The following is a 21392-nucleotide window of genomic DNA, read 5'->3' on the forward strand; positions in this document are numbered from 1 at the left end:
TTGATATGGGGATGCGTAGTTTGACGGAACAGTATCATCAGAAAGTGCTGGGTGGTGTCACATTCTGATGTGGAGGCATCTGATGGAACGGTCTAATGGAAAACCATGATGTTTGCTGGCATGCATTTCCCCTAAGAATTACAGCCACATTCTCGACCTAGTGGTTGTGGATCCGTAAACTGTTCGTTCAATCAATGACTTCTCAATATGCATGATAGGATCACTAATAAACGTAGCGTGTGTGATTATGTATATTTATATAAACCCCTGTCTGTATCTGTAATTATAACGTCATTACAGAACATAGTGAAATGGTTGTGGGCAGGTGACCTGTGGGCAGGCATGTGTACGTATTTGTTTTATTGACAGTGCTGATAGGAGAAAGTAAAGTGAAACTGCCATAGCACAGTGACACTGCGGTATGGCTGCATCTCAATCTATCTGAGGAGGATTCCTTTCTTAGTCTTCCTCTCCTCGATTCATTTCCTTCATCTGCACTTGGACAGTTGAAAGCAAATTCCTACTTTATTTATAATATCCCTCCCCCATTTCTAACCTTAATGTAGGTGTTTATTATTCATTATTTATTAAAAGCTGAAAAACAATGAAAACGGTTTAACCCACGTTTGTGTGCCCAGTGGGATGTATGACAATTTCCTCTGAGAGCCACATACACAGAGTGCACAAAACATTAGGAACACCTTCCTAATATTGAGTTGCACCCCCTTTTGCCCTCAGAACAACCTACAGTTGGCTGGATGTTCTTTTGGTGGTCGACCATTCTTGATAGACACAGGAAACTGTTACGTGTGAAAAACCCAGCAGCGTTGCAGTTCTTGGCACACTCAAACCCAGTGGTGTAAAGTACTTAAGTAAAACATACTTGAAAGTAATACTTGAATAGTTTTGGGGGGTATCTGTACTTTACATTACTATTTATATTTTTGGCAACTTTTACTTTACTACATTGCTAATGAAAGTAATGTACTTTTTACTCCATACATTTTCACTGACACCCAAAAGTACTCTTACATTTTGACTGGAAAATGGTCCAATTCACACACTTATCAAGAGAACATCCCTGGTTATCCCTACTGCCTCTAAGTATATTTAAAACCAAATACTTTTAGACTTTTACTCAAGTAGAATTTACTGGGGGACTTTCAAATTTGAGTTGAGTCCTTTTCTATTAAGGGATCTTTACTTTTACTGAAGTATGACAATTGACAACGTTTTCCACCACTGCTCAAACCAGTACGCCTGACACCAACTACCATACCCCTTTCAACGACACTTCAATATTTTGTCTTGCCCATTCACCCTCTGAGTGGCACACATACACAATCCATGTCTCAATTGTATCAAGACTTAAAAATCCTTCTTTAACCTGTGTCCCCCTCTTCATCTACGCTCCTTGAAGTGGATTCAACAAGTGACATCAATAAGGGATCATAGCTTTCACCTGGTCAATCTTTGTCATGGAAAGAGCAAGTGTCCTTAATGTGTTTTACACTTAGTGTAATTTAGTTATTAAAAGTGAAGAATGATTGACCTACAATCAAAAGTAATTCAAATAATTGGTTGAAATCTAGAAACATTATTATATATTTATGTCATAATCTTCGTCGTCTGAAGAGGAGAAATCATCGGACCAATATGCAGCGGGTATATTGCTCATCTTCGTATTTATTGAAGGTAAGGTGCACAGACTAAACCGGAAACAACCACCCACAAACACAAGTGAAAACGAAACACACTAAATATGGCCTCCAATTAGAGACAACAACCACCAGCTGCCTCTAATTGGAGGTCATTGAAAAAACACAACATAGAAAGAGAAACCTAGAATAAACCTAGAAAATATAGAACATACATCAAAACCCCGAAACACCCAAAACAAACACCCCCTGCCACGCCCTGACCAAACTATAATAACAAATAACCCCTTTTACTGGTCAGGACGTGACAATTTATTAATGACAAATGTGAAACGGCAGAGCTGTGTTAGAGCTGTCAAATCCACAAGTGTCTCCTTGTGTTACCTTATCACCTAAACTGCCAATAGTTTAGGTGATATATCAAACAAATCCCGTGAAGCCGCGTCAGAAGTTCCTGCAGCGCGTTAATAGTTCAAACACCTGAATGTGTGATGTTCTATTGTAGGCTAAAGGCCCTACTCCCGATTAGACTGATACGCTTTTGTAAGGCTCTGTGTGTAGTGGGTGCGAAGTCAGGCGCAGGAAGCAGAGAGTACAGGTTAGTGCTTTATTGGCACAAACGGCGAACATAAGCCACCCCACTAAGATACAGGGCGCATACAAAACAAATGCCCCAAACACTGGGGACTGAAACAGTCCGGAGAAAAACCCACTACCGAAACGCCTGAGACACGAGCGTGCACAGATGCAACACACAAACAATCCCGCACACAGAGCAGGCGGGCCTACTGGCTAAAATAACCCGACTAATCAGTCTAACAAAAAACAGGTGAAACCAATAAACAGAAAGGGGAAAAAGGGAATCAGTGGCAGCTACAGTGGGGAAAAAAGTATTTGATCCCCTGCTGATTTTGTACGTTTGTCCACTTACAAAGAAATGATCAGCCTATAATTTTAATAGTAGGTTTATTTGAACAGTGAGAGACAGAATAACAACAACAAAAATCCAGAGAAATGCATGTGAAAAATGTTATAAAATGATTTGCATTTTAATGAGGGAAATAAGTATTTGACCCCTCTGCAAAACATGACTTAGTACTTGGTGGCAAAACCCTTGTTGGCAATCACAGAGGTCAGACGTTTCTTGTAGTTGGCCACCAGGTTTGCACACATCTAAGGAGGGATTTTGTCCCACTCCTCTTTGCAGATCGTCTCCAAGTCATTAAGGTTTCGAGGCTGACGTTTGGCAACTCGAACCTTCAGCTCCCTCCACAGATTTTCTATGGGATTAAGGTCTGGAGACTGGCTAGGCCACTCCAGTACCTTAATGTGCTTCTTCTTGAGCCACTCCTTTGTTGCCTTGGCCGTGTGTTTTGGGTCATTGTCATGCTGGAATACCCATCCACGACCCATTTTCAATGCCCTGGCTGAGGGAAGGAGGTTCTCACCCAAGATTTGACGGTACATGGCCCTGTCCGTTGTCCCTTTGATGCGGGGAAGTTGTCCTGTCCCCTTAGCAGAAAAACACCCTCCAAAGCATAATGTTTCCACCTCCATGTTTGACGATGGGGATGTTGTTCTTGGGGTCATAGGCAGCATTCCTCCTCCTCAAAACACGGCGAGTTGAGTTGATGTCAAAGAGCTCCATTTTGGTCTCATCTGACCACAACACTTTCACCAGTTGTCCTCTGAGTCATTCAGATGTTCATTGGCAAACTTCAGATGGGCATGTATATGTATTCTTGAGCAGGGGGACCTTGCAGGCGCTGCAGGATTTCAGTCCTTCACGGCGTAGTGTGTTACCAATTGTTTTCTTGGTGACTATGGTCCCAGCTGCCTTGAGATCATTGACAAGATCCTCCCGTGTAGTTCTGGTCTGATTCCTCACCGCTCTCATGATCATTGCAACTCCACGAGGTAAGATCTTGCATGGAGCCCCAGGCCGAAGGATATTGCCAGTTCTTTTGTGTTTCTTCCATTTGCAAATAATCGCACCAAATGTTGTCACCTTCTCACCGAGCTGCTTGGCGATGGACTTGTAGCCCATTCCAGCCTTGTGTAGGTCTACAATCTTGTCCCTGACATCCTTGGAGAGCTCTTTGGTCTTGGCCATGGTGGAGAGTTTGGAATCTGATTGATTGATTGCTTCTGTGGACAGGTGTCTTTTTTACAGTTAACAAGCTGCGGTTAGGAGCACTCCCTTTAAGAGTGTGCTCCTAATCTCAGCTCGTTACCTGTATAAAAGACACCTGGGAGCCAGAAATCTTTCTGATTGAGAGGGGGTCAAATACTTATTTCCCTCATTAAAATGCAAATCAATTTATAACATTTTTGACATGCATTTTTCTGGATATTTTTGTTGTTATTCTGTCTCTCACAGTTCAAATAAACCTACTATTAAAATTATTGACTGATCATTTCTTTGTAAGTGGGCAAACGTACAAAATCAGCAGGGGATCAAATACTTTTCACCCCACTGTAGTAGGCCGGTGACGACGACCGCCGAGCACCACCCGAGCAGGAAGGGGAGCCACCTTCGGTAGGAGTCGTGACAGCTTTACATCCCCCCCATCCAAATTAACATGAAAATTATGCAATAGCCTACAGTTTCTATCGCCATTTTGAACTTCTAATGCGGTAGGGAAAATATCCCACTGGGCACATACGTCAATTCAACATCTATTCCACGTTGGTTCAACATAATTGATTTGAAATGACATGGTGTGTGTGGGAAGGAAGTGAGTGGTTTGTGACGCACAAGAGCAACCGTGGGTTAATGCTCAATCTGATTGAATCAAGCCTCTAATTTTAGAAGAAGATAAAAAGGTCTGGAGTACAGCAGTCTATATGGAAACTAGTGATGCGTTGCCACTAGTGATGCATTTTTTTTTCATGGGTGGAGTTGCCTGGCAGCAGACTGGGATGTGGGTGAAGAAAGCAGGTACTAGTTGCAGCAGACTTGGCACTGGAGGAAGCAGGTTAGACTTTAGTGGGAGCAGCCTGGGTGGGGCACGCAGCAGGTTAGACTGTAGTGGGAGCAGCCTGGGTGGGCCACGCAGCAGGTTAGACTGTAGTGGGAGCAGCCTGGGTGGGGCACGCAGCAGGTTAGACTGTAGTGGGAGCAGCCTGGGTGGGGCACGCAGCAGGTTAGACTGTAGTGGGAGCAGCCTGGGTGGGGCATGCAGCAGGTTAGACTGTAGTGGGAGGAGCCTGGGTGGGGCACGCAGCAGGTTAGACTGTAGTGGGAGGAGCCTGGGTGGGGCACGCAGCAGGTTGGACTGTAGTGGGAGCAGCCTGGGTGGGGCACGCAGCAGGTTAGACTGTTGTGGGAGGAGCCTGGGTGGGGCACGCTGCAGGTTGGACTGTAGTGGGAGCAGCCTGGGTGGGGCACGCAGCAGGTTAGACTGTAGTGGGAGGAGCCTGGGTGGGGCACGCAGCAGGTTGGACTGTAGTGGGAGCAGCCTGGGTGGGGCACGCAGCAGGTTAGACTGTAGTGGGAGGAGCCTGGGTGGGGCACGCAGCAGGTTAGACTGTAGTGAGAGGAGCCTGGGTGGGGCACGCAGCAGGTTGGACTGTAGTGGGAGCAGCCTGGGTGGGGCACGCAGCAGGTTAGACTGTAGTGGGAGGAGCCTGGTGGGGCTGGCATCAGAGAAGTCAGTAGTGGTGGTGGTGAAGTCATCCAGAACACTACCAACTGTGGGGTCCATTGCATAGTCCTCAAAATCAGTCTCCTCCGACTCAGGGCCCATAGCCTGCATGGCCTTCCCAGTCTGCCTGAGCAGGTAGTCCACACACCAATCAACTCTCCTGAAAATGAAACAAGACAAAAATGTATATGAATATGAATATGATTACTCACAATATCTTCATCATATCAAAACACTGATTGTCACATCTGCTCCCACTCCCCCTCTTTGGTGCTCGAGGTCACCAGTTCACTCATTACGCACACCTGCCACCATCGTTACACACACCTGCGCTTAATTATGGTACTCACCTGGACTCCATCATGTCATTTACCTTCCCTATATCTGTCACTTCCTCAGTTTCATTCCCGAGTCAGCATTGATATAGTTATGTTTCTCCTGTCCAGACGCTCTTCTTGTTTTGGTTCATGTCTATTTATTATTAAATCCACACCCTGTACTTGCTTTTCGTCGCCCAGCGTCTGTCGTTACAGAACCGTTACAGTGATACAGTTTTGTTTCTGCCATGTTTTAATGGTTGTAATGATATTAGTTAAGAAATGTTCTGAGGTTCGTCTTAGAGGCTATAGCAGAGAAGAGCACTTACAGAGGCTGTAGTAGAACTGGCAGTGCCCTGAGAGACAGCAGAGGCAGTGGTGGTTTTCACAGAAGCTGTAGCAGAGGGGAAAGGGAAAATGATAGAAGATTATTATATCTTATTATATATATTTGATAACCTAATATGAAAATTATTTGAGGGTAAACAGTAATAAAACAAATGTATACAGGCAGGTTGCCTCGAGGTTAAAGCATTGGACCATTTACCGAAAGGCTGCTAGTCGAAGACCGGAGCCGACAAGGTGAAAAAATCTGTTGCTGTGCCCTTGAGCAAGGAACTTAACCCTAATTGCTCCAGGGGCGCTGTACAATGGCGACCCTGGCCTTAACCTGACTCCCTGCGGGTGTTTCAGGGGGAGTTGGGATATGCAAAATATTTGATATGCACTGTTATAAACTGGGTGGTTCGAGCCCTGAATGCTGATTGGCTGACAGCCGTGGTATATCAGACCATATACCATGGGTATGATGAAACACTTATTTTTACTTCTCTAATTACGTTGGTAAACAGTTTATAATAGAAATAAGACACCTCGGGGGTTTGTGATGTATGGCCATTATACGACGGCTAAGGGCTGTGTCCAGGCACTCCGCGTTGCATCGTGCTGAAGAACAACCCTTAGTCGTGGTATATTGGCCAAATACAACACCCCTGGGGTCTTATTGCTTACATATACAGCCATTGACACATACAGAACAAGCTTGTAGGTACTGCCCTCCAATGGATAGAAATGGAGCAGCAGGCCCTCCCAGTCGTACTGTAGCTCCACATTATTGGGTTGGGGAGTAGCCTACGGGTGAAAGCAGCCAGTATCCAATCTATCCAACCCAGCTAGTTCAAATGAACATGCACTTCACATGTACTTGTAATTCAGGCCATAAAACCAGAGGGATTTACAGACAAAACCTTGATCCCCTTCTCCTCAATGTAGTGTTTTGCTTTTTTTGATTGTTGATGGCATAGAGTAGACCAACACATTGGGTCCAGATGGGAACAGAGGGAGAGAGGGTGAGAGAGAGAGACGTAGGGAGACAGAGAAGGAGAAACATAAGTTACGTTGGCATGTTTTGGAGGCCCTGCCATAAAAGAGAGACAGAGAGAGGGAGAAGAAAGAGGTTGACATACATCTGTCATGCATTATTTCAGGGAAACCATTGAGAGAGAGACAGAGAGAGAGAGAGAGAGAGAGAGAGAGAGAGACTCTCTCTCTATGTGAGGAGGAATGACAGTCTGATTGTTTCTCTCCTTTTTCAGGGGTATAATCCCCATACATATGCACAATCCCTCTGAATTCCTCAGAAAGGAGTAGCCCTGCTTTCTGTCTCTAGATGGAACTGGTTCATAACCAGGTACTGATGGTCTTCAAACAACATTCTTCTCCTAATCAGGCAGGATTGGACCTCTGGGGCTGCCTCTAGGTATGTTGAGAGGAAATGATCTCGCTCTGCTTTTCTCTGATTACCTTTCTCTCTTTCTATCTCTCCCTTTCTCCAACTCTTTGTCTCTCTATCCCCCTCACTTTCTTGCTACATCGGTCTTTCTTTCTTCCTCCCTCCTGTTCTTTCTATCTCTCCCCTGGTACATCATCTTGTACTCAGATAGAGTTGGAGTGGTTCCCAGTCCTGATTAGAGGGCTCTAACTGTAACCTCTGCTAAAACCTCCTGCAGGGTCCATAATCAGGGAGAATAATACACGTATCATCACAATCTATTCTATTGTACTGGAATCTACAGTACTGGATTCCATTTTGATGTGCCCCTTAATGGAATCATCCTTCCCCTGTGAGACGCAAGCATAGAACCAAATGAGGAAAGCATGCTGTTCCCCTTCAGAAATACTTGTAATAGGCCCCGATATGAAAATAATTCGATTTTTGAATTTCAAGTTTATAGAACAATTTTCTGGAAACTTTGCAAAAAGCCACATTGGGCTTCAATGTATGAAAACTTGATATTAAGAAAACTGTGAAAATCTATAAAAATCACATCAAAATGAATCCAAAACATTAACATGTGATGTAAAATGTCAAATGGTATATGAATCTGAAATGAAGTCATTTCGTCTAAAATAGCAAATTTGAACATGTATTTTTGAAAGGATCAACTATTTAATGTTTTTTCTATGTATGAAGAACATCTAACCTACTTTATTTAGTTGTCCTTTCTGGCTGAAGTATCTTACTTACTTGACCTCATAAACCACACCTTTTTTTGGTCTGTTCTTCTGATGTGTAGAAAGAACACCAAAGTAGCTAATGAAGTTTTGGATTGTTCATATTTGTAGAATTTGGAAGAGAAACAATCTCTCAGTTTTGCAACCCTTTAAGCCCAATGTTGCGTTTTTGCATCACTTACAAAAATACCTCTAGCTCTGGCTCAGAATGTTTGTTTCTTGATTTATTTTCATTTTTTACATAGTCAGATCACAGAAAAACATATTTCAAGTAATGTACTTGGATGGCTACCAACATACACTATGCTTGTGTTGGGGACCAGTGTGGTCTCAGATGAGAGGACAGGTTTCTAATGTTTCAGAGGCTACTGATACCACAATAATCATACTGACACAACAAATACTAGTAAGACATGAATCTGGGTCTAAGGAGATGCACTAGATAGTGTTTGACATCATTGTTTAGTTTACATGATGCAATTCAGGCAGCGTTGCATTTTTGCAACTGTGGGTCTCACAGGGTTAAGCCACTTTTTTTCAGCCACATGCCACATGGTTTTGCCATAGGCCTATGTTCCCATCAGCGTGGTCTGGTTTAAAGGGAATAAGCCTGTCTTCCCATGTCTGTTACAGTAGTACTGGATTGAATCATCTCCAATCTGTTCTCCTCAATGTTTCAGCATGGTTGTAGGCAGTCAGTCACAGATCCAGAACCAACTTACCCTCAGTGTGTGTGTGTGTGTGTGTGTGTGTGTGTGTGTGTGTGTGCGCGCGCTCGCATATGTGTGCCATTCTCCTTTCATGTGTGCCATTCGACACCCCCTTTAGCAAACCAGTTTTATTCTAACAGTCTTAGAATGGCTTATAAATGACACAACACGGGGTTTTCTTGTTCATTCAAACCTTTTTTTCACACTTACGGGATGCCCGGACACAGTCGCCACACCACGAGCGGGAATCACCTCGGGAACAACGGGCGCCTCCCGGAGCCGAGAGAAAGCATGGCATTGTGGGACATTTGCCTCTGAATCAGTTAACATTCTTAGTCTCTGTTACACTAACTGACTCAAAGAAGAGAGGGAGAGAAAGAGGGGGAAGAGAGAGACCGAGAGAACGACTGAGAGAAAGAAAGAGAGGGGTATGCCAACTTCAGACATTTGTCATAGTGCCCATTGAGATGTTCAACTTGAAGTGTTTTTTTAAAAAATCCTACAAGATAATGCAGTATGATTGAGTAGACTGGATGTTGTGACTGTAGTCTACCTTACATCACCGTCTCGCTCATGTGAATTAAGACATCTAGTGAGTTACCCAACGCATCAGATAACACCCACTCTCACCACTCCTACAATGTCAAATCAGTGATTACTTCAAAGGGAAGGAAGCTAGGAATGAAAGAAGAATTGAAGGAAGGAATGACTGATGAAAATATCGGGGGGGTGTAGACTCACTCAATGAGAAAAATATACTAGTGTAAGACATAATATGTATTGTTCCCTGCAGGCATTGGGTATGGGTTATGCAAGATACCACAATACATCCCTTTCACCACCTGTCACCATAACATCAAAACAAACACAAACCCAACCACCAAACCATCTCAGATATCACACACATGCACAAGCATGCACGCATAGACACACAGACACACGCATGCATGCACATACTGTGTGGGAGTCAGAGTCATCATGAGGAAGTTTCCTATAATGCTCTGTGACTCAACACTCAACAGCCCCCCCAGGCAGAAAAGAAGGAGCGAGAGAAAGAAAAGAGGGGGAAAGAGTGATTCGGTGAAAGTGAATGGATCTGACTCCTTGACGCATCACAGGCCAAGAGATGGGGAGGGGGGATTGAAAAAGAGAGGAAAAGACTGGGGGGGAAGAAAAAATGACTGGCGTTTGTGTGGGAAGAGAGGAGGAGCTTGAAAAGTATGAACTTGTGTGTGAAGACGCAGACAGACAGAAGTTGAAGCACTAGAATACTAAACGGAGTTTGGAAAAGCTCACAACTACCGATGGTTTCTTTAGGACCGGAGATGGTTTGCTATCAACTGATAAAATAATAGGTTTGGACGGAGCTTGGGCACGAAAGACTCACCTTCTCGCATCTTCGGACTGCGGTGCTTTTCAACTTGAACCCGTGCGGTCCCCTCCTAACCTGTGTAAATTATACTCTATTAATATAAGCGTAACAAGTGGAGAGTTTACCGACTGAACGAAAGAAGATAAAAGTTGCTATAAAATGTTGTCATTATTATTCTTGATTCTGTACATTCCTGCTGTGATGTCCTCATCGTCACGTAAGTACAGCAGCTCTTCCATGTGATAACGCGTTGTCTGTAAAGCTGGTTTGGTAGGATACTGTCCTAAACCTTGTTTATGCGCTAAACTGTATTGTTTATGCGGGTTTCATAGCGAATGAGTGTACAAAAGAATTGCTCTAACAATTGCAAGTCCTACATATTTTGAAAGGATTATCCATAATATTGTTGTCCTAAAAAGAATAATGTTTGGTAAATATTAAGTAATTTGAACGCAGGCAATCAGATTTAGTAGGCTACCATATTTTTTCCAAACATTTCAAATGAAATGAATTGGCTAAACTTAATTATAATGCATTTCAAAAAGAAATAAAATAACATTTGAAATCTGTATCCAGCGTCAAACTATGTAAAATAATGTGATATTGCTTTATGTAAAATATTGCAATAAAAAAAAAAGTCCGTTCCATGAACAATCACTAGCCCTTCTAGATTTGATGAAATGGTGAAATAATAATCCTAGACACAGACCTCGGTATTCTTGACCATGCTATTGAAAAACTGTGTCCCAAGAGGATGGATTTCAACAGGTCGGCTCATAATTCGTTTAACACATATAGCTCTGGGCTTTACAGACGGTGACATCATATGGTCGGGTCTCGGGGAATATTAACCGCCAGTTTAATACAAAGTCAACTAAATAAATCACAGTTATGTGCTGCGGTATGTCGGCTAGATTTTGTGTCTGTGTCCAGTTTATTTGTATAGATGAGTTCAAAAAACTACGTAGGCCTAGATTATTATTGTCCAACCATTAACTTTTTATGTATTTTAGTTGTTTCTATTAATGAAGAAATTAGTGTATACGATAGTAGTGAGCCACTGCCTCTATAGCAAGAAGTATTGGACTTTTATGGCACAGGGGATTGTGCACTGCACTTTCCACAGAGTTGCTGGTTCAAGAGCAATACTCCCCCCCCCATAGATTCATAACAAAGCAATACACGTTTTCTGAAAGGTTATTTTTCCTGGTTTGGATGTGCATCAGCATTCTCCTCACCACTGAAGACCTTTAGGCCGCCTTGTGAACGGTTTCTCACCTTCCTTTCTATGTCATGTTGATGCTCTCTAGTTGATGTTCTGTTCTTGTTGTCAACGTTTCCAGTGAAAACTCCCACACACTCATCATAGGCAAAGTAACTGCCATTCAGAAAACATCACATGGCTCGATATGGCTAAATCTTGCATGACTTCTTGTTTCAATTCACTCACATACAAGGCCTCCATCAAATGTTCCACGTGTGGCTCCTTTGTCCCGTAGACGGACAGAAACACAGACTACCTTTGAACTGGTCCGTGCAGCAGCGAAAGGTAAACAGTGTTTTAGAAACCAGGGGATTAGTCGCTTTCCAAGCATACTTGAAGACTGACATCCAGAACCACGAGGGTCTAAAACCAGAGGCCATTTTTTATCTTCTCAACACCAGTGCTGTAATACAGGGCTTTAGCCCGACAGCTTGTGTGTTTACTTAGATTCAAAGCAATGTTTTTTTACCCCTGAGAAACAAACAGGGTGTGCAGACTTTTGTTCCATCCAAGCACTTAACACACCTGATCAAACTGATCACCATCTTGGCTCTGTGCCTGGATGGAAAGAAAACCCTGCAGAAATGATTCATGCTCAGTCTCAGACATGAACGAAAACAAACATTCTGTACAAGCCGTATAATCAGAACACTCTTACCAGAAAAAAACACCTTTGCACCTTTAAACCATCACCTATATGAGCAGCCTTACCTCAGGAGACCTCCTTTCTAGAAACAAATACTATTTTACAGCCCATAGTTACTTGTTCAGAACCCTAGGGCTAAAGCCCTTGTGTATTTACTCACGCATTAGGAGAGTAAATACACAAGTGTAATTGCATCTGTCGTTGAGGTCTTTGGACTGAATGTTCTGCTCCTTAATTCAGGGGCATTCCCTCTGCTTAGCCTTTCCTGTAATGCTGCGGTGGTGAGACCATGATTGTTATGGAGCTGGATCATTGTTTGATTGGCTAATCACGGCCTGGCTTCCTTTCCACGATGATACATTTGCAGCATCAGCCTTGCCAGTGTTTTGGTGTAAATAGTGTGTGTGTATGTGTGGTTGAGGAGGAGTTTTGGTCGAATTAACGTCTTCATAAGAGCTTCCTCAAAGCAAAACACAGTCTTTAACTGAGGCAACTGTTCAACACTCATGGCTTGAGGATGAGACTTATAGAGGTCTGACAATGTGATAAACACTCTGGGTCTATGGAAGTGGAAATCTGGGTTCACTACTGACCTGGGAGTTACTGCTGTATTCTACAGTAGCCTATTTGTCGGATATTCTCCTCTGAGTCATTGAATCAGTAAAAACACATCTCTCTCTCTTTCCCCTCTCGTCTTTCTCTTTCCCTCTGCTTACTGGGAATCAATAGTTCAATCGACCATTCTTTCATCCATTAATTCACTCATCTCATCTCTCCCCTCCAGAGATGGCAGGGATCTTCCCCCAGGACCCAGCCCTGCCCATCGGCTCCACCCTCACTGCCACATGTTCAGTCAGCCCTGATCTGGGCCTCCACGCCAGCTCTCTGTTCTGGAGCCTGAATGGCCGCCGGCTGCCCAGCTCTTCCTACAGCGTGTTGAGCCCTACGGCCCTCAGTGTCACCCTGCCGGGCTTGCCAGCCTCTAGGCAGAGGTCAGGGGACAACCTGGTGTGTCACAACCATGGAGGACATGTTCTAGCCGGGTCCTGTCTCTACATTGGGAGTAAGTGGAGCAAAACACACACACACACACATCTAGCAGCAGCATCTAGCGCACACACATAGCTAAAAGTGAACAGTGTTATACCAGTCTCATGAGTAACTGTAGTTTCTTTAGTCCTGTTAACTCCTGTGTTATTACACCATGTTGTGGTGCATTACTCCCTTTACTACTCCCTGGACATGGAGTCTGACACACACACACATACACACACAGGTCTGACAGACACACACACACAAACACACACACAGTATTGTCACAGTGCCCTAATCTCAGCATGACGTCCCTGTTCAACACCTTGTGTTCAGAAAGGGATGGAATCTTGGCAAAGTCCCAGAATTTGAACCCCAGACAGACAGAAGAACATTCTGAACTAAAATATATCCTCTCTCCCGCCACCCACCTTCTCCCTCAGTGCCTCCAGTGAAGCCAGTCAACTTGACCTGCTGGTCCAGAAACATCAAAGACCTGACCTGTCGATGGGCACCGGGAGGACAGGGAGAGACCTTCATCAAGACCAAATACACACTCAAATACAAACTCAGGTACACACTCCTTACACACACTTAATACACACGCATTCTAATACAGTCTGAGTCTAATACACGTGTGTGTGTGTGTGTGTGTGTGTGTGTGTGTGTGTGTGTGTGTGTGTGTGTGTGTGTGTGTGTGTGTAGGTGGTATGGCAGAGAGAGAGAATGTGAGGAGTACAATGCCGCCCAGCCGTACTCTTGCTACATACCTCGTGACCTCGCCCTCTTCACGCCCTACGAGATCTGGGTGGAAGCCACCAATCAGCTCGGCTCAGCCACCTCTGATGTCATCACCCTGGATATCCTAGACGTGGGTGAGTGTGTGCATACGTGCGAGTGTGTGTGTATGTGAGAGAGACAGAGACAGATAGACAGAGAGAGAGTAAGTGCCTGAACTTTGACCCTCTGGCTTTAGAGCTTTACATCTTGCCCCAGTTAAAAGTTGCCCTGGGGCACATATCCAGGATCAGCTTACCTAGCCCAAGACCTAACAGTAACCATTAGTGGAGAATCGTAAAACTGACCTAAGATAAACATCTAGGACCAACTTCATCCTACTACTTAGATCCCAACCCAGGATTTTGGGGGTGAGGGGGAAACACACACACACACACACACACACACACACACACACACACACACACACACAAATGGAGGAGGACGGGCATTTTGACAAATGGAAGAAGACCAGACACACCCTGCCTTTTGATGAGCTCATTTTCCTTTTACTCACGCTGGGTGGGCACACACACACACACACACACACACACACACACACACACACACACACACACACACACACACACACACACACACACACACACACACACACACACACACACACACACACCCTGCGGATGGGGCAGGGCTAGGAAGGTGGGCGATTGACGCTTTACACCACTCGAGTTACTACTCGCTGCTTCCTCATTTCCCTCCACACTGAAACTAATAACACAGACTAACAGTACCTGTGCTGTATGACTTCCTGTTACGCTCAGATCCAATTCACTCAGAGAAGAAAGAAATAACCATTATTTTAGACGGATCTTGCTGCTTTAAAGTCATTTTCTGAGTTACGCTACCTCTTTCCCCTCCACAGTAACGACGGACCCGCCGTCAGCTGTGAGTGTGAGTCGTGTGGGTGACCTGGAGGACCATCTGAGTGTTCGATGGAAGTCTCCACCAGCTCTCAAAGACTTCCTGTTCCAGGCCAAGTACCAGATACGCTACCGGCTGGAGGACAACTCAGACTGGAAGGTCATGGATGACGTTGGGAACCAGACATCATGTCGTCTGGCAGGCCTGAGACCGGGTACTGTGTATTTTGTCCAGGTACGGTGTGTGTGTGTGTGTGTGTGTGTGTGTGTGTGTGTGTGTGTGTGTGTGTGTGTGTGTGTGTGTGTGTGTGTGTGTGTGTGTGTGTGTGTGTGTGTGTGTGTGTGTGTGTGGTAATCCCACTGTGTTCTATGCAGGTGCGCTGTAACCCAGTAGGGATCTATGGGTCACGTAGGGCTGGTATCTGGAGTGAATGGAGTCATCCTACTGCTGCTTCTACACCTCATAGTGGTGAGGACACACACACACACACACACACACACACACATCTGCACACCCAAACACACACACACTCTAACCCCCTCTCTCCCCTCCTACAGAGCGTGCATTATCAGGTTCGTGTGACTCCAAGTCTGGAGACTCCAATTCTACGTTACGTCGAGAGCTGAAGCAGTTCTTCGGCTGGGTACGGAATCATGCGTATGGCTGCGGTGGCATGTCAATCAAACTCTATGACCAATGGAGAGTCTGGATGCAGAAGAGCCACAAAACACGTAACCAGGTAGGTAAGGATCTAAGTAGAACTCACCTGCACTCGTATACAACGACCACACACACAGGCATGCTCACAGGTCTTATTGAATCATTTGTATCATCATGTTTGAATCGTTCAGCTTTTCTTGTTCAGGGAAATCCTCATGAGTTTTTCTCTCTCTCAGGTCCTACAAGGGGATAAGTCATAGTACGCATCACCCCTGCCTTTAAACAACCAGCAACAAAGTCAAGACAACATCATGTGTGTGAAAAATGGTTTCCCCTAAATGCTGTGGTTTTGCATACACCATTCAGCGACGGAAGAAGGGGGCATAAATACAATTTTGGGGACAGTGTTTCTACAACAGCAGCCCTAGCTATGCTGTAATTATTTAACAAGACATGGAGGAATAAGAAGTTGACGAATAGTGATCTTCTTCTTACTGTGGAAATACTGGCAGCTCTGAAAAGCTGGAGATCCACAGCACCCTCTAGTGGATGCTAACATACTGGAGGAACAGTGAAGATGGAGGACCATAGTAACGTTTCTAGTCACATCCCAGTCTTAAACCATGACGACCCAATCGGAACTGTCTGTAACCCGATATTTGGGAACCCTGGTCTGCGGGGGGGGGGGGCACCGTTACAAGACTATAGACTGACATTGTTGTCTGTATCAGTGTGGAGATCTGTCTTAATAATAAGTAGGGCCAGGAGTTTTTCCTGATCATACGGCCCTGCCCAGGAAAACTTCCTGACCATAATGTTTACCTGTGGAGGCAGTTCACCACCTATATTTTTGTACTATCATATTTAAACTATTATGTTTTGTTAGTAAGTTATGTTAGGTTAGTGATCATGTTATTGACTTAATTATGAATTTTGTTTGAAAGAGTTTGTAAGTCATTCTATTCACACACACTCGCACACACCCCCAGACACACAGCTGTGTTCCTCTATGCACTTATAGCCTGTCATGTTTATGTTACTGATGTTACACTGGGGGAACAGGAATGATGTTCTCTATATGTAATCTATACATGACTCCATTAACCCAGTTTATACATGGCTGGTCTTACATCACCAATGACTCCAGTGCCCTGTTTTATTCTAAAAGTACTTTGTGACAGAGCATTTTATGAGTCCAATTTTCATGTTCACTACAGTGGCAAGCTTGTGGCAATACATAATTGGTAGCAACCCGACTCTGTTTACCCAGCATGTTTAGAATCAACGCCCACGTTGTCTGTCTGATGTTGATGACATGGCTGCAGGTTCCCGTTACTGCGGCCTGCCAGTGTCCTGAGTCAGTGCCTGTTAATAACTAACCCGTGTTTGTTGGTCAGGGCTCTGCTCACAACCTTTAGTTACGCATCTCTGCCTCCCAGCACACTTTATGTAAAGATATCCTATACAGTAACTTAAAGCTACACTCAGCAATATGATATCATTATGCACTGCCGGTCAAATTTCTTCTTACAGAAACAGCAGCAATGCAAACTAGGGAGAGACAATAGTGGCAGTCTTGGTAAATCTGAATTCTGTTGTTGTTTATGTATGTATGTTCAGCAGGAAGTTTCCCCAATATGTGCGATGATATCCAATTGCTGAGTCTCCCTTTGAAGGGTCAGATTTGAAATTCCTCCAACATCACAGTGTGTACCAGAGAGACAGAGGGGGCATCTAATGATTGCTGCAGGTGGGCAAAGTGTAGCTAATTGTCTATGCGTGACTAAATGGGTTTAACCTTGGTCATCTGTGCCACAACATCGTTAACCATCTGAGCTAAAGCCTGGGCATTAGCTAAAGCCTTGAATAGCTACCGTAAGTCTTCAGTCGCCAGGGAAGCGTACTCATCACATGGACATGGAGTCACCTCTATGACACATGAACTCTAAGAAGAGAAGTGAGATGGTGATTTAAGTGTACCCAGGGCTGCAGAATGGAGATAACGTTTCCTCAGCTTGTAAAGACCATTTATAATTCAGCCTTTGAGGCTGTGCTTTTCCTGAAGAGGCTGGAAGGTGCCGGGAGTGAATCAGTGACAGAACAGCAAAGAGTAAAGGGAAGAGAAGGAAGAAGAGTAGAGTTGTCAACTTATTCTGGGATACCTTTTGAGTGAAGTGGTCTAAAAAAGTTTTGTCTACAGACGTGGAGCAGGAAGGACCCGTACAGAGGATATGTTTGGACTAACAGAGGATCAAACCAGACCGAATCTCTTTTCCTGCTTGTTATTGTTGTGCTGATTGGTGATTGCATTTCTAGCTGCCAGCGAATCACAGGGCTGCCCACGCAGACACAACTGACTGCTCTGGCAGAGAAAGCATTCTCTGAGGATTGGCAACCCTAGCTGGGAGTGACAGAAGAACAAAGTGTAAAAAAGAAATAGAGGAGGGGTAGGAAAATAGAGAGAGAGATCGACAAATCATGGAGGTTAAGAGACGTCTGATAATTGCTGGCAGAGGGAAAGGTTTGTTGAAGAACATGTTTAAATTAAAACTTTAATTTAGTTGACATGGACAGTACTCAACACTGTCATATTTCTGTTTTAACATCAATGGAAAAGTGAAATGTAGAAGCTCTAGAAACTGGAGTAGCAGGAGTATGGGGGGAAAAAAATATTTTTGTTTTACATGACTGGAAAATAAACATGATCATTATCATCACCATCATTACTTGTTGCTAGGGTCAGGCCCCGGTCGCTATGCTCTCCCTCCAACCATTGGCTACGTCAACCATGACCTCACCAAGCCCAGTAGCCTCGCCTACACCTTCCACAGACGTATGAGCAGCAATAGTAAGTCTCTGAGGTCAATCTCAGTCTCCTTGCCTATTTCTCTTGTATGGTGAGTAGACTTTATTCACACCGTTGCCATGAGGATTCACACTCCAGGCTAGTAGGGCAGGAAGCCGAAGTCGATGGAAAATACTGCTGACATTTTCCTCAATTTTGACCTTTAAATTCACCTTTGACCTTTATTAATATGAATTATTGTGAGTTTTTCTCCACAGTGGGCTCCGTGGATTGCAGTCCAGGACCCCAGTACCACATCGATACCAAGATGACCCGGGTTCGGCCGCGTTGGTACCCCTTCTTACTCCATGCTAGGCAGGGCAAGACGCGTCGGTACCCCTTCTTACTCCGTGCTAGGCAGGGCAAGACGCATCGGTACCCCTTCTTACTCCATGCTAGGCAGGGCAAGACACGCCGGTACCCCTTCTTACTCCATGCTAGGCAGGGCAAGACTCGTCGGTACCCCCACTCTAACCTGCTGGGTTCCCAGGTGCCACACAAGCCGTCCAGTGTCAGCTCCAGCTTGGCGGAGCACAGACAGGTAGGAGCTCCATCAGAAGACCGGTCCATGACCCCTGGACCAGGACGCTACAACAGTACTGACCCCAGCGTCTACCTCACATGACAGCCGTCCTTCTCTATGCAGGTTCATAGCTTTATCTTTTATTTATGTAGGCTGTAGGTGTATTTAATTAGCTTTTTAGCTATTTATTTATTTACAATTGAATATTTTGTATAGTATTTTCTTGCATATATCTTCCTCTAGACTAGAGTATTGGGATGTTTCCCTTAAAATAAAGTTGGATGTGATTTTAATTTTGTCCAGAGCCGGACTACCCGGGCCAGCGATCAGTCTCAGAAGCCTTGGCCAGGGACCCACAGCCCGGAGAAGGTCCTGCTCCACCTCCCCAGACCTCCTGCCTTCTCCCTGGGCATCACACACTCGGAGTTCATTACTCCTCTGGTGGTGGTTGTTTCCGACTGATTTTTATTGGAGTTTCACACGGAGTTTGTGGAAATGCTGGAGTCAATTCTGAGTTAAATACCACTGTGTTGTTTTAATGAGCACATTTAGCACAATGTTGGAAACTTGCTTTACAAATAAAGTGTTTTTATTATCATTGTTAAGCCAAGTTGCGGTTTACAAATGCGGTTGATCTATGGGTGTGACCTGTGTTGATCTGTGTTGATCTGTGTGTGTGTGTGTGTGTGTGTGTGTGTGTGTGTGTGTGTGTGTGTGTGTGTTCAGTGTTCAGTGTGTGTTCAGTGTGTGTTCAGTGTGTGTTCAGTGTGCAGGCATAGTGACAGTAACAGGTAGGCTCCAGTCACTGCTCTGTCCCAGACCCATCAGTTCCATGGAACACACCTGAACTAGATAAGACCTCCCAGGAGACAGCCTTGGTAGAACTTTCTTGGTGTCCTCAAACGGATCCAACTACAGAGACAAAGGGAGACAGAGAGATTGAGAGGGGGGGGGAGAGAGAATGAGAAAGAGGGGGAGGAAAGGGAGATTGAGAGAGGGGGGGGAAAGAGAGATTGAGAGAGAGGGGGGAGGAAAGAGAGAGTGAGAAAAGGAGAGAAAGACAGGGTCACACAGACACAATAAGAGTGCACTCACAGTGATCTCATGTGGGGTACCCTTGTTGTCCCAGTGGTATCTGATTTGGTACTTCAGGGGGAAGAGGGTGCGGTCAGACCAGGAAGGGGGAGGGGCCCACTTCACTAACAGACTCAGCTTCCCGGGAACGACTTGCACAGTCACATTCACAGGGGGGTCCGGCTTCACTACAGACACACACACACACACACAGGTTCACAATGATTCTGCTACTACTATTCCAATAGGTGGGAGACACAGAGACAGGTTCTTACCAATGTCCTCTACAGTGAAGGCCTGTAGGTGGGAGGCGCTGCCCATACGGTTGACTCCTGTGATGTTGAGCTTGTAAGACGTGTAGAGCTTTAAACCCTTTAGGACACAGAGCCACCTCGCCCATGGAGAGGAGCCATTCACCCCAGGGAGAGAGGACTCTGGGCTGGGGAGAGGATGCACGGAGGTAGGGTAGGGATGGCACTGCTGGATCTCTCCGCCTTTCATACTAGGACATACAGAGTAATTAACTGAGAAAGGGGGATGTTTTGAGCATCTATAAGCTTCTCTCTCAAACTCTCTCACACCTCCCTCCCCCACACACACACACACACACACACAAACAGTTTACCTGTAGGTGGCGATGTACTGTATGGGAAGCTGGGTCTGTGGAGGCTCAGGCCATGAGCAGAGGGCTTTGAAGGGGTAACTGGGAGACCAGCAACGTACCTCTGGAGGGGAGGGGGGGTCTGCCAGTGGCATAGGATACACACACTCAGAACTCACCCCTCAAATACACTCAGGGAAGAGGGAGAAAGCAGTGGAAGGGGAGAGAGAAAAGGGGAAAGTAGGAAATAGGGGTGGAGAGGGGAGGGGGCGAGACAGAGAAAGGAAAGAAACAGGGGATGTGGAGAGGGAAGGAAGGAAAGGAGAGAAGAGAGCCATCTTTAAGTATTCCAGACAGGTCCTCATTTCTGAGAATGCAGTCTCACCCCTTTCTGCTCTGTTCTCTCCTGATGGAACCGTCGGAACCGTCCCATCGCTGCTGAGTTCACCGCTGAGAAGAGTCACCACAGCACACACACACAGCCAGAACAGAACACACACACAATGCTGGACGTACATTCCTCTTATGTTAAGAACAGACAGGCTACAGTGACTGACTGACTGACTAACTAATATTGTAATATTGACAGTTTTGCAAAGCTGCCCACAATCCAAAGTCTCCTCTCATCGGCTTGATTCCAAATAAAGTCCCTACCCCCTAGCTAACAGTGCCTACCCCTAGGTTGATTTGATATTGTGCAACACTAGGGTTGTAAAACTACAGGTAATTTACCAAAGTTAACGGAATGTTAACATGGAAATCTATGTTAACTTTGGTAATTCATACTTTTACAAACGTACTCATATAAAATATAATTTATTTCTTTATTTTCTTATTATGCATTCATTTCTAGGTTAGACCAGGGCTCTC

The 21392-nt window shown here is 44.9% G+C and overlaps 4 protein-coding genes across 5 annotated transcripts; 2 read left to right on the top strand and 2 right to left on the bottom strand.

Moving 5' to 3' along the window:
- Positions 1 to 4111: 4111 nt before the first annotated feature.
- Positions 4112 to 10465, bottom strand: LOC106574505 (inverted formin-2). Its single transcript, XM_014150421.2, has 4 exons — positions 10408 to 10465; positions 10234 to 10293; positions 5952 to 6016; positions 4112 to 5465 (listed from the first exon to the last, which is right to left on the bottom strand). The coding sequence occupies exon 4, from the start codon at positions 5414 to 5416 to the stop codon at positions 4502 to 4504; it is 915 nt and encodes a 304-aa protein (XP_014005896.2). The 5' UTR covers positions 5417 to 5465; positions 5952 to 6016; positions 10234 to 10293; positions 10408 to 10465; the 3' UTR covers positions 4112 to 4501.
- On the top strand, positions 9890 to 16158 carry crlf1a (cytokine receptor-like factor 1a). Of its 2 annotated transcripts, none has more exons than XM_045697703.1 (8): positions 9890 to 10435; positions 12913 to 13191; positions 13604 to 13733; positions 13866 to 14035; positions 14821 to 15053; positions 15194 to 15287; positions 15377 to 15562; positions 15716 to 16158. In XM_045697703.1, exons 1-8 carry the CDS (start codon positions 10378 to 10380, stop codon positions 15730 to 15732), a joined length of 1167 nt encoding a protein of 388 aa, XP_045553659.1. In that variant the 5' UTR covers positions 9890 to 10377; the 3' UTR covers positions 15733 to 16158. The 2 variants fall into 2 exon arrangements, with proteins under 2 accessions (XP_045553659.1, XP_014005895.1); XM_014150420.2 differs by having other exon boundaries at positions 9895 to 10435; positions 15377 to 15558.
- Positions 16159 to 16168: 10 nt separating this feature from the next.
- Positions 16169 to 19457, top strand: LOC106574503 (outer dense fiber protein 3-like protein 2). The gene is made up of 4 exons (XM_045697704.1): positions 16169 to 18000; positions 18217 to 18327; positions 18543 to 18970; positions 19151 to 19457. The coding sequence occupies exons 1-3, from the start codon at positions 17958 to 17960 to the stop codon at positions 18947 to 18949; spliced, it is 561 nt and encodes a 186-aa protein (XP_045553660.1). The 5' UTR covers positions 16169 to 17957; the 3' UTR covers positions 18950 to 18970; positions 19151 to 19457.
- ebi3 (Epstein-Barr virus induced 3) lies at positions 19419 to 21185 on the bottom strand. The gene is made up of 5 exons (XM_014150419.2): positions 20908 to 21185; positions 20547 to 20664; positions 20197 to 20423; positions 19943 to 20109; positions 19419 to 19759 (listed from the first exon to the last, which is right to left on the bottom strand). Exons 1-5 carry the CDS (start codon positions 21038 to 21040, stop codon positions 19610 to 19612), a joined length of 795 nt encoding a protein of 264 aa, XP_014005894.1. The 5' UTR covers positions 21041 to 21185; the 3' UTR covers positions 19419 to 19609.
- Between the last annotated feature and the right edge of the window lie 207 nt (positions 21186 to 21392).

Source organism: Salmo salar, chromosome ssa16 (genome assembly GCF_905237065.1).
Source record: "Salmo salar chromosome ssa16, Ssal_v3.1, whole genome shotgun sequence".
Classification (NCBI taxonomy): Eukaryota; Metazoa; Chordata; class Actinopteri; order Salmoniformes; family Salmonidae; genus Salmo; species Salmo salar.

What these genes read in the sequence shown, in the direction of transcription:
- LOC106574505 (XM_014150421.2), bottom strand. Translation starts at nt 5,416, where the DNA reads ATGCAGGCTATGGGCCCTGAGTCGGAGGAGACTGATTTTGAGGACTAT.
- LOC106574503 (XM_045697704.1), top strand. Translation starts at nt 17,958, where the DNA reads ATGGAGGTTAAGAGACGTCTGATAATTGCTGGCAGAGGGAAAG. An exon ending in AATTGCTGGCAGAGGGAAAG is followed by an intron (nt 18,001 to 18,216) that starts GTTTGTTGAAGA and finishes ACTTGTTGCTAG; the next exon opens with GGTCAGGCCCCGGTCGCTAT. An exon ending in CAGACGTATGAGCAGCAATA is followed by an intron (nt 18,328 to 18,542) that starts GTAAGTCTCTGA and finishes TTTTCTCCACAG; the next exon opens with TGGGCTCCGTGGATTGCAGT.
- ebi3 (XM_014150419.2), bottom strand. Translation starts at nt 21,040, where the DNA reads ATGTACGTCCAGCATTGTGTGTGTGTTCTGTTCTGGCTGTGTGTGTGT. An exon ending in CTTCACTGTAGAGGACATTG is followed by an intron (nt 20,110 to 20,196) that starts GTAAGAACCTGT and finishes GTGTGTCTGTAG; the next exon opens with TGAAGCCGGACCCCCCTGTG. An exon ending in GTACCCCACATGAGATCACT is followed by an intron (nt 19,760 to 19,942) that starts GTGAGTGCACTC and finishes TTGTCTCTGTAG; the next exon opens with TTGGATCCGTTTGAGGACAC.
- crlf1a (XM_014150420.2), top strand. Translation starts at nt 10,378, where the DNA reads ATGTTGTCATTATTATTCTTGATTCTGTACATTCCTGCTGTGATGTCC. An exon ending in GTCCTGTCTCTACATTGGGA is followed by an intron (nt 13,192 to 13,603) that starts GTAAGTGGAGCA and finishes CTTCTCCCTCAG; the next exon opens with TGCCTCCAGTGAAGCCAGTC. An exon ending in CCTGGATATCCTAGACGTGG is followed by an intron (nt 14,036 to 14,820) that starts GTGAGTGTGTGC and finishes TCCCCTCCACAG; the next exon opens with TAACGACGGACCCGCCGTCA.